At 38.9% G+C, this 17,153-nt stretch overlaps 1 protein-coding gene across 2 annotated transcripts in view; it reads right to left on the reverse strand.

Annotated features, from left to right (window-relative positions):
- akap6 (A kinase (PRKA) anchor protein 6) overlaps positions 1-17,153 on the reverse strand; it is a 114,371-nt gene that overhangs the window by 59,964 nt on the left and 37,254 nt on the right. For both annotated transcript variants that reach the window (XM_057343893.1, XM_057343892.1), the window contains exons 6-7: positions 16,133-16,229; positions 11,296-11,465 (exon numbers count right to left, since the gene is read on the reverse strand). In XM_057343893.1, coding sequence (XP_057199876.1) covers positions 11,296-11,465; positions 16,133-16,229 — 267 coding nt within the window. The remainder of the gene's footprint in view (positions 1-11,295; positions 11,466-16,132; positions 16,230-17,153) is intronic.

A 17,153-nucleotide genomic window follows, 5' to 3' on the forward strand; every position in this document is an offset into this window, starting at 1 on the left:
CCGTCGTGAAGCCCTTCCTGGCATTTACTTACATTTATGTTCAAGGACACTATCGCACGGAGTTACAATATCACAGCTGGGGCATAAATCACCAGTAATCCAGCAGACAAGACTCTCTGTGTTCACAGAAAGAACGGCATTTGTAACTGCCACAATGCAGTAATGGATTTCATCGGGTTCGGAGAAAAAAATAGGAAACAATGGAATAGAATCCGACGTGGAAATGATAACCGGCCTTCCGTGAGTAAAACCGTCACGGTTATTATCTGCATAGAGAAGACAGTTTTATATAAACAAATAAAATGTGATGTATTCAACATTTGGGTTGTAACTGCTGGATGATTTGTCACTATTACTCTGGATTTTTATCGCTCAATTTTGAGCCTCTCTAGAGAAGTCTTTGGATGGCCCAAGCAAAGATCGTCAAATATCAACGACATATTTGCAAAATATAAATCTCAAATTAAGTTATAAATAATGACAGTAATGATATTGTTTTTTGATTATCGGACAATGCTCAAGCGGTCTACTGTTGCTATGGTAACCACAGCGGATGTAAATGTGACTTCTGTTGATGAGCATCTATTTGACGACAGGTAAACACAAAGCACACTCTGATCAACTCAAATATAATAAGAATAAATAACGTTACAACATCACAAGAATCATGTCCAACTGTTTATTTTGACTTCAAGCGATCAAATCTACACTTTTGGTTTGTGTTGGCTGTCTGACACTATTAATAACAAACATAAAAACGCATCTCAATCATCCTGCCGGTCCTCGTCTGATGTGCCTCCAACCAAGGCCACGAGTGCTGCTGTCTGTGTAAGGAAGCAGTTTGTTCCAGTCAGACTGTGACACTCTTCACCTGTTCAAAAATATGATTTACACCCGTCTGCTGCCCCAACTTCAGCGCTCAGACCAACTTCACATTAATACACAGTTGCAAAAATGTTTATTTCTTACTTTGAATTTTTGTCTTTTTTCCAGTACAAATCGTCGCCTCCTAATTATAAGGTTCGATGTGACATTTTTCTAAAAATGCAGTTATTCACATTTTCGTATTTTGAGACAACTTATTTAGCTTATGTGATGTTTTTTTCTTACACTGTGTACCTTTTGGGATTTTTTTAGAAAACAAAAAGGTTTCATCTACAAAGTCAAATGGAATGCGAAAACTTCGAAGCTCAATATCTCAAAACTGCTTAGAATGCAGATAGAACCTTATAAAATATCATTCTTAAACCAAGATTGATTTACTTGCCAAAAAAGTGACATAAGATACTAACTTTTGTTTGGAAGAAAATATTAAAATAAGCTTAAAAGATTTCTGCCAGTGCATGAATACTTAATAATAATAATAAAAAATACTTAATAAGAAAAACTTCATTCAAGTTTAGTTTTTAATTTATGTTTTTAATATCTCAGGAAATGTTGCTTTTGAAGAAAATGTTGTTCAACTACATTTGTGTGGCAAAACAAGACAAAAACAACTAAGGCCGTGTTCACACATGACTTCTGTTTTACATTATAATCTTATGAGTAAACCGTGTTTTCAAAAAAGTCCTGAGCGCTTTTTTGAGGTTGAAAAAAGTTAGACTTTTCTGAAAAAAACGCCCTACGTCAAGCTTCTTTTTCACAGCTAACAATGACAGAGACCTGTCGTTTCCATAACATGCGAGGAACGTGATTGGTTGAGAATATTTTTAAAATATGTGATTGGTTATTGCAAAGACGCTCTCTGTTTATAATTAAAATGCACAAATGCTATCTTTGAACATTGCCGGCTATTACTTGTAACCACAACGCTGTGAGCATTTTTTTTACTAAAAAAGCGCCATTGTCAACTTTTTCTTGTCAAAAAAGAAGTCAAATGTGAACACAGCCTAAGAAATTATTTTTTCTTTTTTTTGCAAAGATCCAACCAGCACGTAAGAGCTTGCTTTCAAAACTAAAGTGTCCAGTTATCTCTACACTACATCTATTAAATGGACACAACAGAGACACTTAAACTAAAAAAAACCTGAAATTAAATGTGAAATATCCCAAATGCTTAAAGAAAGCATTTTCCCTACACACGTTAAATATGTGGAATATTCTGATGGCAAATGGTTCATTTCTGACTTTCTATAGGAACCACTGGAGAACCATAATTTTAAAAGCGAACCCATTCCTTATTCTGGATAATATAACGTTTTACAAGTCTGAGCATCTGTCACAGCCTGTCGTAAAAGCTGAGGGGAAATCATTACGTCTCATCAATCCATTCAAATGCCCAGAAGAGCGAGCTTGTAACATTACTCCACATCCATAAATATACATACAAATACCAAAGCAGGGCACATGCATTTTATGTCTTCCTTTTCTCTCAGCGTTGGGATATATTTCATGAGCGAGTCTTCCTGTCTTCACCTCGTCTTGCTGTTTTCTTTCTCATGCATGTCACCCCGCCCGCATACCGTCAATGCTTTGGCCAGATTTCAGGAGAAAGAGATCCAGAGGGCAGACATTAGAATTTTATATCACTTCAAGAGCGAGAGAGGAACACGCAGCTCCTCTGACAGTCATCGAGGAGCGCGAGGGGATGATGGGACGCGTCTCACCTGAGAGGCATGCTTAAATGTGCTGTCGTGATAAGGTAATTCCGCCACGCCATATTTCCTCGCGTGGCCGACAGGTTTATGTTTACCAGACTGGCCGTAAGCATTACTGATTGAGACAAAGAGAAAAGGTTGAACAGGAATGAAACAGGGTGGCGCTTGTGCCTGTGAAAACACCAGGAACATGTGAATCTACTGATACTGATGTCTCCAAAATTAAACGCAACGTAAAAATAAGAATGAGATTTGGAAAATCTCTGTTGGTGAATGTCACTAAAAGCAAAGCCAGATCTCATTTCACTCCAAAGTCAAAGAAAAAATAGAAATTCAATAGTGTTTCGAGTACTTTTAAGATTTTTAGCATTGTGACATTAAGCAAAATTGGATTCCCATTACTGTAATAAAGTGTATTTAATTGCATTACAATTGTTTTTTCACATCAGTATAAATGAAATGTAAAACCAAAGGGACCATACCAGCCACTTTACATTGAGAATAATACTAAATATTTTGGGGGGCCTTGCAATACAGCGAGGACATTTTTATTTACAGCATAGGAATTTTGAGAAATAACATACTTGTTTATCATTACATTATTAATGCAAATAACAATAATAAATAACCAAATCAAAATACAGCCGTTCTTTTGATTTTGGAGGAAAGCATGATCCTAGCATGTTTTGTGAGATTATGATATTACGGAAAGAAACTTTCCTCATAGTAGCAGGATACAAGCATGTGCCGGGCTGATGCTGGACTTAGTTTATTCACATCAGTATAATCTTTAGTCACTAATCCAGTATGCACTCTGCTCCACTGACTACAGTGTGTCTATAGCATTTCCAATATTAATAATAGAGGGAGAGCGTTGATGCCACTCAGATGCATATCCATCCTACTGAAGGCTTGTTAAATATTCATTGACAATTATTCCTCAGTGACTGAAGGCTAAGTGGTCGCTTCTGAGAGAGAGAGAGAGAGTATTGAGAATAAAGAGGCATGCAATTATTAATGTCCATTTTTCCAGCATGTTCCTCAGCTGATGTCTGCAGATCAAAATCAAGCTCCAGACACAGCCAGACATTCAATCCCATTACATTTTGACTGAGAGTATTTTAAAAACAAGGCTGTGCCAAAATGTATCTTTATAAATATACATATTAATATATCAAATTATGCAATAAATGAGACTGCAGATTAGTGGTTGCAACTATTAACTAACATTGTGGGATTTTAACAAACCCTTAACCCTAAACAATATATCGCCACCAGAACATCACATGAACTTCAAGATGGGTATTCTTTCCCTTAGCAACCACCCAAAACACCCTGGCGAATACCCAGAACACATAAACAACCCTGGAAACCAACACGCTTTTCTACATGAACAGAGCACATGCCCAATACTAAAAGAATCGCATTTTAAGAACACCACATGAAAATATTACAGCACGTCAGATCAGATCTGATTTTGACAGGGAGAAATCCCTAAACATTTACAGTTGTGCCACGCTCCCAGAACGAGGCAGAAACCACGGCGCGCGCTCTCCGTTTGCATTGTGTCTTTCTCAGAAAACCTCTCCGATTCCAATAATTACAGCCTAAAGTGATCCTTGTTGCTTTATTTTGCTAGCGAGTCGGGTAATCTTTGATCCGATTGCCAAGTGTGGAACGCAGAATACAAATGAAAAAATAATAAAATCTGCTTTATATTCCAGACTTTCTCATGCACGATATCTATAGCCAAAGGACACGATAAAAACAAATTAAGTCGCACAAGAGAAGAGTTACAGCGCGAGCAGGGGTTTATAACTTCATACATGTCTGCAGCTGATTGGAAAAACCTTTTTATAAAAATAGAGTTACAATATTCCAATTCATCTCCTGGTGAACTCTGAAATTAAAAGACAGTATAAAGACACACGAAACGGCAGACGCGGAAAACAAACGCAGACCAGTTCCTATCATCCGCGAGCGAGGCGGTTATGAGGCGTGAATTTCACGTCGCCAGTAATTCAACAATATTCATTGCAAAACATGTTGCTCGTACATCTCGTGCGCAGGAAAAAATTAATATGAATTAAACCTTGCCTGCATATTAATTCATATCATTTGTGTGATTAAATATTTGAAACTGCCTGCAAAAGAAAAAACATGGCGCTATTAATTTTTTTCATCAAATATTCATTTCAATTGTCAAACTGCCGCCGGCAACAAGACAAAAAACACTTAAAGAGGTATGTCAATTTTAAGTCACTTTATGAATTACAGCTGGAGTGCTTTCGCATGCTAATATAAGCACAGAGACCTGGAATAAATTACTGCCTATTTGGGTCCTTGATTATTTTTCATTTTCACCACAGAAGTTGATAAATACTTTGTCGAAGGGGTTGGAGGAATATTAAGTCTTTGAAATTAACACACATTCTGTTTAATCAAACTCTCACGAGATGAATTTGCAAACACAGATAGGAATGTGAGCGCTACAGTTACCATTCGAACAAACTTTTGCCGTGTGACTCGCACGGCATCGGTTTTGCTACAGATACCCGTGATGCCCGAAATCATTCCAAGTTTGTAGGATAAAAAAGTCCATATCTTTTAAACTTCCAAGTCATGGATCAGAGTATCTTAAAGACTTTGTCAAACATACAACATTGGGCTAAAGAACACAATCTGGAAAATAACGGTGGCACACGATGCCAAAGAAGAACCACGTTTTGCTGTGAGGTTCAACGAAGAACCACTCAAAAACGATTATAATTTTATATTTATACGGTTAATCTACATTCATTTGTTTAAGGTGATGTACAAAATGTGTGTGTTGACCTTTGTATAACTTTAACCACTTTTAAAACCTGTATAGGGCAAACCAGAAACGTACCAGGAAAAGCGAAATCTAACCCAGTTGACGCAACACTTCAATCCTGGCTCACCCGTTTAAAAAATCTCAATTTACAGCATATCAAACGTGTAACTGTAACACAGCGATTAAATATATATCAAGCCCTAAAAAGTCCAATTTAAATTCCCAATTTCTAAACCGACATTCAATTTGGAGCGAACTCCAGATTTAAAGTCTGCACTTACGACACAGGGGTGGCCGGGCCCCTGTCTCCCAAAACTTCAGCTGCCACCTCCTGTAATTTCATTTTTCCCAGCAATAACCCCGGGTCACTTTTTAAGCACGGTGACTTTGATATACCTCAGACTGCTCCATATGCATGGCTGGGTGGCGTAGTGTGGCATGGCTGCTTTTAACATATGCCAACGAACAGAACGGCCCTCCCTTTCCCCCTCCTCCACACTGTGCACAGAGCAAGGGGTGAAATAACCGCCCCGGGGCAGACAAGCTGTCTCCGAGGAGTCTCCGATAAGGGCCCTGCCTGCCTTATACATACATACATATGACAGCGGAGAAATACGACACAGACTGCTGGCAGGGACCGCGGTGTGCCCGACCGCAGCGAGAGGGACGCAGATACCGCAAACTCTTCGGGCCATGGAGGAGGTCCCCAACGAGACGATAAACCGGTAAAGAGGCTGCGTGTGGAAATTCTGACCCAAAAAAATAAATGTTAGAGTGCTTGCTTGTTAACCCGAGGGGTTTTTTTACAAGCTCGGTTACAGGATTAGATTAACTAGGGCGAAAAAAACACGGTCTAATCAGGGCCGGTGACTTTAAACGTGTTGTCACACTCGGTTGGCTTCAGGGGTCCGGGAGAAGTTCGCGGGAATTTCGACGGAAATGTGAACGCTCCAAATGAACCCTTTTAAAGTGAACTTGGATTGTCTAAAAAAATGCCAGTGCAGTTTTACTTCAAATGTGACTTCAAAGGGCACTTTGTTTTCATAATTAACTATGTGTTTTTTGGCCATTACAGGTTACGAATGATGTAACCATAGCAAAAATGATGAAATGCAACGGCACTCGGAAAATGAGCCGTTTTGTTTCTGAAGAGATGACAGAATGTGGAATTAATGAAAAAATATCGCGAACATCACAGACTCTCAAACACCTTCATAATTTTACATGATTTAAAACGAATGTTTAATTAAATGAATAATTTACCATAATATGAACAAATGAGATATGCCCCCCTTTTATGGCCAAGGTCAGTATAAATGCTTTTTATTTCTCTGTTTACTTTTTAGTCCACTTAAAAGGGCAGTTCACCCCAAAAACAAAATTCTTCTGTCATTCCAAACCTGTATGACTATTTTTTCCGCAAAGCACAAAAGAAGATATTTTGAAGAATGTTGGTAACCAAACAACAGTGACTTCCATTGTATGAATACAAAACCACGGAGGCATTTCTCAAAATATCTTCTTTTGTGTTCCACTGAACAGAGAGTCATATACATGTTTTAAATGACACGAGTGTGGATAAATGATGTCAGACATTTGTATTTTTTTAGGTGTACTGGCCCTTTAACAGTTCCGCAGCAACAAGACACAATCTGTGATTATGAATGCAATTCCAAATTCTCAGCAAGACCCTGAACACAACAAACACGCGTCACAGACTGACACTGGATCAGTGATGTTAGACCATGACTGTGACAGCACAAAAGAACTGAACACTCCTGACCAACACATATCAAATATTACCCATGAATCCCTGCACAAATGCAAGACATATGAAGTTCCCCCGCAGTCTATCCCATTCTCCGCACCCACCGATATCTCGTGACATTTAGCAGATTTACAAAAAGTCACGTGTACTTTGCTGCCGTTTATTAGATCCGATACAGATATGAGAGAAGGTCTCCGTCTGGCAAAGAGACGGTCAGATTGAAGCGTGAACCATGTTATTGCACGTCGACTGTTGGCGCTTCGTGCTGTTAACATCCATCTTTCCTCCAACCTCCTCTGATCTTCCCTGCAGTTTAATTAGCGGAGAATAACTAAACTAGACGGCGTTCCCCGAGGATTGCCATTTGACCATCATCCAGCCATGTTAAAACTTTATGGTCTCGAGAAAATAATTCAGAAGGCACGGTGCGGCGGGAAGACGTGGGTGCGAACATATGTTTCAAGCTATAACAACAAACCGTTATGGCTGTCGAGAGAGACGCGGCCTGCTTTGTACACATCTTAATGGCATTCTGGGGACAGACTTAGTGTCTGGGCGCGGGGGTATATATTACCCCTCTGACGGCGAGCATTGCTCATTTGCGAGCCGTTTTTTTGAGCAAAGCAAATTAATGACTGCAACGACACCTGTTGTAGCGAAGCATTAGGAATTAATAGCGAACGGGAGGGTTGTCATTGAAAAGAAGCGCCTTGACAGCACTTTACAAATATTGTTTAGTCAGTGAAACGGGTTTGAACAAAGTGATATGAATTCCCAGTGCCTCCATAAGGATGAATATACGGGCGGCGCGGTGACCTGGGACAAACTTTAAAAAGCATTTGTTTGACCCACGTGAAAACTACAAGACTACTCCCTCACTGAACGTTAAGATAATCGAGCATCAGGACGAACTCAAATTGTTTCTCAACAATTTAACAATTCCTTCACATCACCAACTTAACTTAAATAGCTCAAATAATAGCAGGGGAAAAAATATTATATATTTTTTATAAATAAAAATTATTTAAAGATGCAATCTGAAAAATAATTTTTAAAAACTGCTTCCTTCACCCCGATTCGCAGTGGTAAGATTTTAATATTAATTTGAGAAATTATTAATTTCTCATTCATCATTTTTTCAATATTCCATGGGAAATGAAACATTTTTTACAACTGAAAGCAGCAAATTAACTCACATAAGGCAATACTGTAGTATACTAGCATTCACTATAGTACACTAGTAAATATTTTACTATATTATACTATAGTATAGTTTAATGAGGACTACTACAGTATACTTAGCATTCAGAAGTATTAAGTAGTACATTTTTAAACTGTAGTAAATATCGTATGACAAATATTTACTATGGTAAGGTTTAAAACCATTACAGTATCTAGGAATTTAACCATAGTAAATACTATAATATACTGCAGTATTTTTATGTGGGATTGTTTATCAACTAAAACAACTTGTGATGTAGTTTCTGACAAATCATCTAAGCATCGTGGTAAAATAATTAATTCATAAAGTGACTTTTTGATTTGATCAATGTTTCATGGGAAATGTCAGTTCGACGTCATTTGACTTCAAGCCATGTAAAGATAAGTACGTGAAGTAACCTGCAATTTTATGTTTCAAACAGAGATGGCGATAGAGAGGCAAGTTGCGGATCAAAACAACCTTCACATTTCTGTCCTTAAACCCACTAAAGCCCACAAATTTCCTTTATAAACACATTTTCTCAAACTGACATTAAAACTGTTCTGCACTCGCTCAAGACACGCAAGAACCAACAAACGTGCGTGAAATGTTGTCCTTGACCCGACACAAAGCTATCATATGGCTTCAGAAGACTAAGAATAAAGTGCACGGATGATATTATGGAGCACTATAATGGAGTCTAGGTTACACTGGAGGTGTCAGCGCTATGGCACGAAAGCCCCACCCTGATTCAGACAGAGAGATTTGTGGCACCTTGTGTGACCTTCCCACAATCCTCTGGCCCGTCTGTAATTAGGCGATGCATCCGATCATCATTAACACCTCTCAGATAATGAATCACTCATCCCTTTCTCTGGTAATTCGCTGTAACCAAGCGGCTAATGGCTGTCAACGCTGACTGATCACACTGATTGTGGTGATTTCTAATTGCAACAAAACAATTTAAAAGCACCCCGATTATTTATCTCGACGCCCACAAGTGGAAAAACAACAAGTATGTGGTTCTGAAATAGAATACTTACTACTGTTTTCAAATAGAAGAAAGCATGCAGTATAAACAAGTATAGACATGCATCGATATATACAATAATACATTTTGGGATGTTAAAATTCTTTATAAGATAACATTGTACATCAGAATGACATAGCAACATTGGCAAAACCAATGGCATGAATTTGAGGCGGAGCTATCAGTATTTGACCAATGGCAGACAGGGAGTATTTGATAAACATATCTAAAAACAATTATTATTTAACTTAGTTATATTTTATTTTGAAAATTACACATGTCTTGTTTGAGATATTTTATACACAAATGTATTGAAAAAATCTAAAACTATATGTTTCAGATGAAAACCAGACCCCAGCTGCTGAACTAAACATAAAGTGTAAGGTCATGTGACTGCAATGTCACTGGCTTTTATATGTAAAAATAAAATACATTTTATTTTATATCATGTTGATGCATTAATGGAATATGAATAAAAGTCTAAAAGCAAAAAATTCTTTAGACACCGATTTCTATAAATGGTTTCATCGAAACGCACACGCCTGGCCCGAAATTTTATATTTAACTTAATTTATATTATATTTATACGTAATATTTAATTTATTTTCATATTATTTTGTATATTTTATCGTATAATAATTGTTTTAAATTTATATTGAAACTACCCAACAGTTATTGAATCTTTGCGGAGGTCTACTGGTCTACCTAAGTTTGGGTCACATTGCCGCTGAAACCGTCTATAGACCACTTCACCAGTCCAAAACCACTTCCAGTTTCATTTTTTATTTATTTACTATTACATTTTCTTTAATCTTACATATATAATTAAATTAAATTTTGTTCAAACGTTTCTGTAGTGTTAAAAAACTGAAACAAGAAGTTTATCTGGACCAGCATTGAATCAGCGTTGTCTACATCATCCAAAGAGGTCTATAAGACAGCAAAACGTAAATACTTGAGGAGTATAAGAGTAACCACTTAATCAACGCTCTGGCAACTGAATACAAAACATGCTCAAAGCCCCCGAAACATCTTAGCAACCATCCTGGCAACCCAGATTCAAGCCGACAACTGCATGGGCATCCACCGCTGACATTTTCTTCCACAACAAGTAAAATAAATCTAGTGTTTTAAATTTGACAAAAAAACTGTAAACTATATACAGTAGAGTTGTGCACAGTATGCAGTAAGAAATCAGCTAGAACGAAGAAAAACACAAGAAAGAGGGGGCAGAGTGAGTGAGAGACAACAAGAGAGAGAGAACGCCAGAGCGAGAGAGGCGAAAGTGAGTGAGAAAATGAGAAAGTGAAGAAAGAGAGAGAGCCTGGCGTTCTGGTTTTCTGCAGATGAAGCAGAAGAGATTACAGAGGAGAGCAGCAGTAAAGATTGCGTCCCGGTGATGCCGGCGCTCCCGGGGGAAATCCAGCCGAGACCACGCTGTTCCTAAAGCTGCGGTTGTCGCAGGAACACAAACATGTCGCGCTGTTCCTGCCAGGCCTCGCTCTTAGCGCCCCTACACACAAACACGCCGTCTAATTGGAGCGCAATTACCCAATCACAATTGACAATTAAACAATGAGAAATTGGTCTCTGAAATAACCACGTCTGCAATTACACATTAAGTGCGAAGTATAAATTGAGTCTTGCGCGTCGCGGAAGTGAGATTGCGTGCGCGTGTTTGTGAGAGCCATCACATTTGCTGGACAGCAGATTCTCATTCGTATCACGCGTATCTCACGTCTCCTGCCCAGCTTGCTTCTTGAAAGGAACATCTATTTGATCCGTTCCTTATGGAAATTTCCAAAGCTTGACCGTGTGTTTGTAACAGAGAGCATGAGACAGATGGAAAGATTCAGGGTTTGGATACGGAGCGCTGACTCTTACCTTGGGGCTGTCGTGAAGACTGTGGGCCTCGCGTTCCTCGTTCCTCTCGCTGGAAAGGATGTGGGTTTTGATTGCGTCCAGCGTGCGGAGCATCCAGTTGTGTTGACGGCGAATCTGCCTCTGGAGCTCCTGCCACTGGAATGAGACCATATGGAGGATGTCCCGTAACCCTGTTCACACGCACAAGACAGCCAACGTTTATATAAATCAACACATTATTGACGACAGAAAAATATATATCAGCAGCTTGGTCATTAGGTTTGGAGTTTTTGATAGCAGGACAGATCATTTCCCACAATCCTGTGCATGCTGTTTGACAGCTAAAGAATTCAAATGACACACTGAGCATTTGAGAGCAGCAAATTAGCCCACATGAAGTAGTACTACAGTATTCTACAGAATTTACTATGGTAAACTGTAGTAATTATAGTATATGGTACCGTATAATAAGGACTACTATAGTATACTTAATATTCACAAGTATTAAATATAGTACATTTATAAACCTAGTAAATGCCTAAGTATGCTAAATATTTACGGTGGTAAATACCGTTACAGTAGCTAGGAATTTAACTACAGCTTACTATAGTGGAAACTGAAGTACACTGCAGTATTTTAATGTGGGTTAATTTATCAACTAAAAGTCTTAAGCATTAAAAAACTTGTAATGTAATTTCTCATTAAAAAAATAAACATTGTAGTCAAATAGTTCATATTATTTGGGTTCTGTCCAAAGCTCACCCGACCAGAAATGAGTTTCTCCAAAAAGTGCCCAGTCTTTGGTTTTCGATTCAGATTTTATTCACAAAACACTTTACAATATGTTGCTATTTGTTAACAATTAGTTTATGCATTAAGTTTATTAACATAAAGATGAGGTAACACACGCAGTTTCTGCCGATCTCATATTAATCTTGAGTACCTATACAGTAGTAATGCATACGTCGTATCTTCGAAGAGTCTTTAGTTTGATCAAATTTATAAAAGACAGATACTGCTGCACGATTGTTTCTGGAAAAAGACGAGCACCTGTGCAGGGGGGGCGGAACTACAGTACGAGCACACAATACATCATCGCATTGATTCACTATAAGTTCGCGTTGTTTACATTATGCACGTACGCGCCGATTGCCAACAAAACACAAACATATGACTTGGTTTGACTTACAGCGTGCGGTTCATTTCCGGCATCTTTTAGTGCTGGGACCGCGCCATCTATCAGTTTCAAACCATCTCCAAATCCAGCGTTATATGCAGCGTTTATATAACATTCATCACCCAAATGCAATGAGCAAACAAACCGAGTGAAGCGGCATTGATGGGCGTGCTCTTTCTCACGCTGGCTGGTTGACGCGTGGGCATGCTTTTCCAGGAGAATTGTCCAATAAGGGACTAAGAACCCTTGTTACGAAACGGGTAATCCAGGTTCGAAAAAAACTTTCCGAAACCTGAACGTGGAGTAAATCGAGCACAGAAATACGACGTCATACATTCAACTCGTTTTTTGACAAGTTGCCCATGTTAAGCTTGAGAAGCCAGCACGTTTAACAATGTAAAGACGTCAGAATGCATGAAATAGAATGTTACCTCCGCTTTAAACTAACAATGAACAATACTTCTACAGCATTTATTAATATCAATTCATGTTCATTTCAGCATTTACTAATACATGATTAAAATCAAACGTTGTCACTGTTAACTTTAGTTAATGCGCCATGAACTAACATGAATAACTGTCTGTATTGACATGCTGAAAAACTAAATTGTTCATTGTTAGCTAATATTAGCTAATGCATTTACTAATGTTAACTAATAGAGTGTTACCATATTTTTTTGTGAATAAAATCCGAATCGAAAACCAAAGACTGGGCACTTCTTGGAGAAACTCATTTCTGGTCGGGTGAGCTTATGTGCCAAAACGATATTTGTTATTGCTGAATTGAATATGAAATTGTGAGATATTGACAACAATGAACCAAAATACTTGTTGAAACATTTCTTTTTGCATACTGCTTCACATCCTAATACTTGAGAATAGTATGTAGTATACAGTACATAGTGTGCAATACAGTACACTAGGCTGTTACATTGTGCATTCACGTAGTTGGTGCACACAGCTAATGTCAACCAAAGGGAGAAACGTCCACTTTAAACCCACAGCGACTGCAACCAGTCGGCCCATCACACACACGCGAGCACACGCACACACACACACACACCCCTACAGTTCTATTAATGAGCCTTTAATGTTCTGTGATTTAACCATTTATCACGACTCGCCCTTAATGATCACACGGACACACATCTCTTTTTTTAACCCCCACCCTCAAACGCATCAGCAATAATAACGCTCACGGCATTATCATAATCACCGCCATCATCTTAATCATTAACATTATCCAGTGGTAAAAAAATACAATTTTGCACAAGTTCAATCATAATATCTGTTCTTCCTCATCTGGTGATTAGCTGCTGCAAAAAAAGTGTTTGATTTTGCAGCCACTCTGTGACCCGAGCCAGACCGAGAGCATCTGAAGAGCATCCTGAGCGTTCGCTTAATCCCAGAGTATTATGGGTTGTTTCTATATTCTAAATTCATGGCGTCTCCGCCGACCACGATCAGCATCTCGGTCTCAAATCCTATTTGTTCACAGTAATTAAAAAGCATAAATTAAGATAAATGTGGTGGAAGAGGAAGCGGGGCTTTCGGAGTGTGACCCTGCATTGTGTCGGGATCAGGCCTCGAGCTGCGGCCGGTGGCGCTCTGTGATGGAAGCGGATACTTACACCTGAGGAGTGATACCCGTCTGTCGAGTTGCTAAGATACGGGGCAAAAACTGGTCAAGGTGGGAAGTTGGATTTGCTTATAATTACAATACCGAATACGTCCATGAAAGGGGACATAACATGCAAAACACATTGTCTTATTCTTTCGAAGAACTGAAAGCTTTCTTTCCCGTCTACCCAAACCATTTATCCAAAGAAAGCTAAAAATACTTTCCTAAACAAATTTGAACATTTAATGACATTACAAACAAATTAACATATGACTGGCAGCATTTACATGAGAACGGCTAATCTGTACTTTAAAGGGGGAATGTGCGCCATAGTGTTTCATGCATTCTGATTTCATGTTAAACGTGCTGGCTTGACATGGTCAACTTGTCAAAAAACGAGTTGGACGTATGACCTAGTATTTCTGTGCTCGGTACACTCCCCCAGTGATCGTATAGGTTTCGGAAAGTTTTTTTCGAACATGAAAATCCTTTTCGTAACAACTTTTCTCCCGGAAAAGCATGCCCACGCGCGTGTCAACCCGCGAGAGCGAGATGAAAAAGCATGCCCACGAAGTAAGCAATACTAGGTACTCAAGATTAATATGAGATTGGCAGAAACTGCATGTGTTACATCAAGAACACTACGTGAACATTTTTTTACTTGAAGTATTTTTTTTTTGAAAAAATGCATGTAATACTTACTGCATTTATCTATACGAGATTCACAGTTTGTTATATTTTTGAGTTTTGAGGTTGTTCGGAGAACTCTACTTAGGCTGCCGGAGCTTACGTTTATAACTGAAATTTCTGTTAAATTCAAATTTGTATCTTATATCTTTTCCAAAATATTAAGTTACATTAACTAAAAATATTTACTTAAATAATAAATCAGAAAATTCTACAGACTCTACTGTTTCATCGGACACGCTCGCCTGGACTGCAGTTAACTTCTGGTCTGTGTTTGTTTATCGGTCTGGCTAGTGTCTAATAATATAACTATTCATATTTGATTTAATTTATGTTAATATTAATTTAGATTATTATTTAATTGTATAATTGTATGAAATAAACAATTTGTTGAATTTTATTGTATGTTCATTTTATTAAATAAACAATTTGTTGAATGGGTCCTGTAGTGTGGTCGCGTTTAAAGAAACCGTGTGGTACATTGACATCTAGCGGTTGAGCTTGGTATCGCAGTCTAAATTTTAAATATTGGAGATAGAAGTTTAGCCAAGTAACGGTTCTTCTCGGTTTCTTTTTTTCACGTTTTCAGAAATAATCTACAGGCACTCTATTGTATGTGAACGTGTGCCGGAATTTAAGTGCAGTCCACGAACCCGCGCAGTAAAGTTTGTTTACGTTGTTGCTTTGAAACCAATGTGCAACCAAAGTACATTTTTTATGTATGACCGGTTTTTTATTTGCAGCAAAACCGTGGTTAATTTTTAAACAAAACTCAATAAACCACAAAGAAAATATATAATGCGATGACTGTTGCAGCAGAAGGCCAGCTATAGGTGTGAAGGCGCGTGTTTGTATTTGTGGAGTTGGCGGGGAGGTGTTGTCACGCTGTGGCACCGCAGGACAGATCTGTCAGGGCATTATAAAGAAGCTCTCCCGCCTCTGAGAACCATCTGCATATTTAATGGTAGCCGGCTTTACCCAGCGGAGACGAGACATACCAGCAGGGAGGTCAGCTTAGTGGATCTGCACATTTGCCGAGCACTCTGCAAGTCTCTCCAGCTGAATCAACACTAAGAGAGAGAGAGAGAGAGTGGGGGATTGTGTGGTACGAGGGTCTTCGTTGGCCTCTGTCGACCCGCTGTTCTTAATTCCCGCGCTCTTCATTCACAGCTCGGAGGGCTCGGCCGGCTCTCGCACCTCTCTCTCCACTTCATCCCAGAAGTCTATTCAGCGCCCGGCGCTGCGTTTGTAATGTATGTGAATAGACGTGCGCTCGCCGGCTCCGAAGCGCTTACTTGAGGATTTATAAATTCTGAAGGTCACTATGTTAATACAAACATTAATAATAAATGTGTGGCTGGGCAGAACTGTACCTGATTTGTGGGAGGTGATGAGTTCCAGGAGATGTCGTCCCTCCTCCAGGAGACTGTCTTTCAGAGCGCTGTGACTGTCCACGTTGAGTTTGAAACTCTATTAACATACACACACACAACACAAAGCGTGACACGTCAGCTCACGGGAAATATAGCGGTCCAACGTTTCATGTCTGTTCCGTGCAGGGTACTTCAGTTCTACTACAAGAACACACACAACTATCATTTTCTTTGATTTCTATCTTTTAATTTTGTGGAGAAATATGACAGAAAAGGCGTCTCTGTTTTGTCAACATCAATGCAATAGACTTCAGCAGAACCTCATTTTGTTCTCCTTTTAGCGTCACGCCAAGTGCTTCTTCACAATCAGGTCAGCAGAATGTACATAATATCCTCTCGCACAACCTCTAAACACCCTTCACTACGCTCCTCGATCTCAACCGAACATTATTCATTGATCCTCAGAGGAACGAAGCCCATCTCTCTGTATTTGTCCGAGTTGATCAAGCTATCCGAGCGGCGCTGAATTATTAACAAACGACGACCGTCCCTCTAATTCATCATCCGCCGCATAAACTAATATTCAAATGACGTTATAAAACTGAAGCCGTTTTCTCCCACAGTTCTGACCTCCAGAAAATGACCTCAGGAGCCCACTGCACCGGGCACTCTGCCTCGCGGCTCTGTTCCAAAACTAGTGAACTACCCTACAGAGGGAGTACACTATGTAGCTGCTTGGGCAACAGCATCCTAAATAAATTAAAAGTGACAAATTTCAAATAGGCAGCACTTCTTTGCATCATACAAGTAGTGTTCCTCGTGTGAAGCGTTCTGGAGAATTCATTCACAAACTTTTTCAATGTTAACATGTCCATTATCAACACAATATTCGAATAAGCATACAAAGACCTAATACACACAAATCAATAAAAATACATCTTTGATTATATTTCAAAATATATGTTATATTAGGGCTGTTCAACGATTAATCACAATTTATCGCGTCCAGAATAAAAGTTTG

The sequence above is a fragment of the Triplophysa rosa genome, linkage group LG10, assembly GCF_024868665.1.
Source record: "Triplophysa rosa linkage group LG10, Trosa_1v2, whole genome shotgun sequence".
Taxonomy (NCBI): domain Eukaryota; kingdom Metazoa; phylum Chordata; class Actinopteri; order Cypriniformes; family Nemacheilidae; genus Triplophysa; species Triplophysa rosa.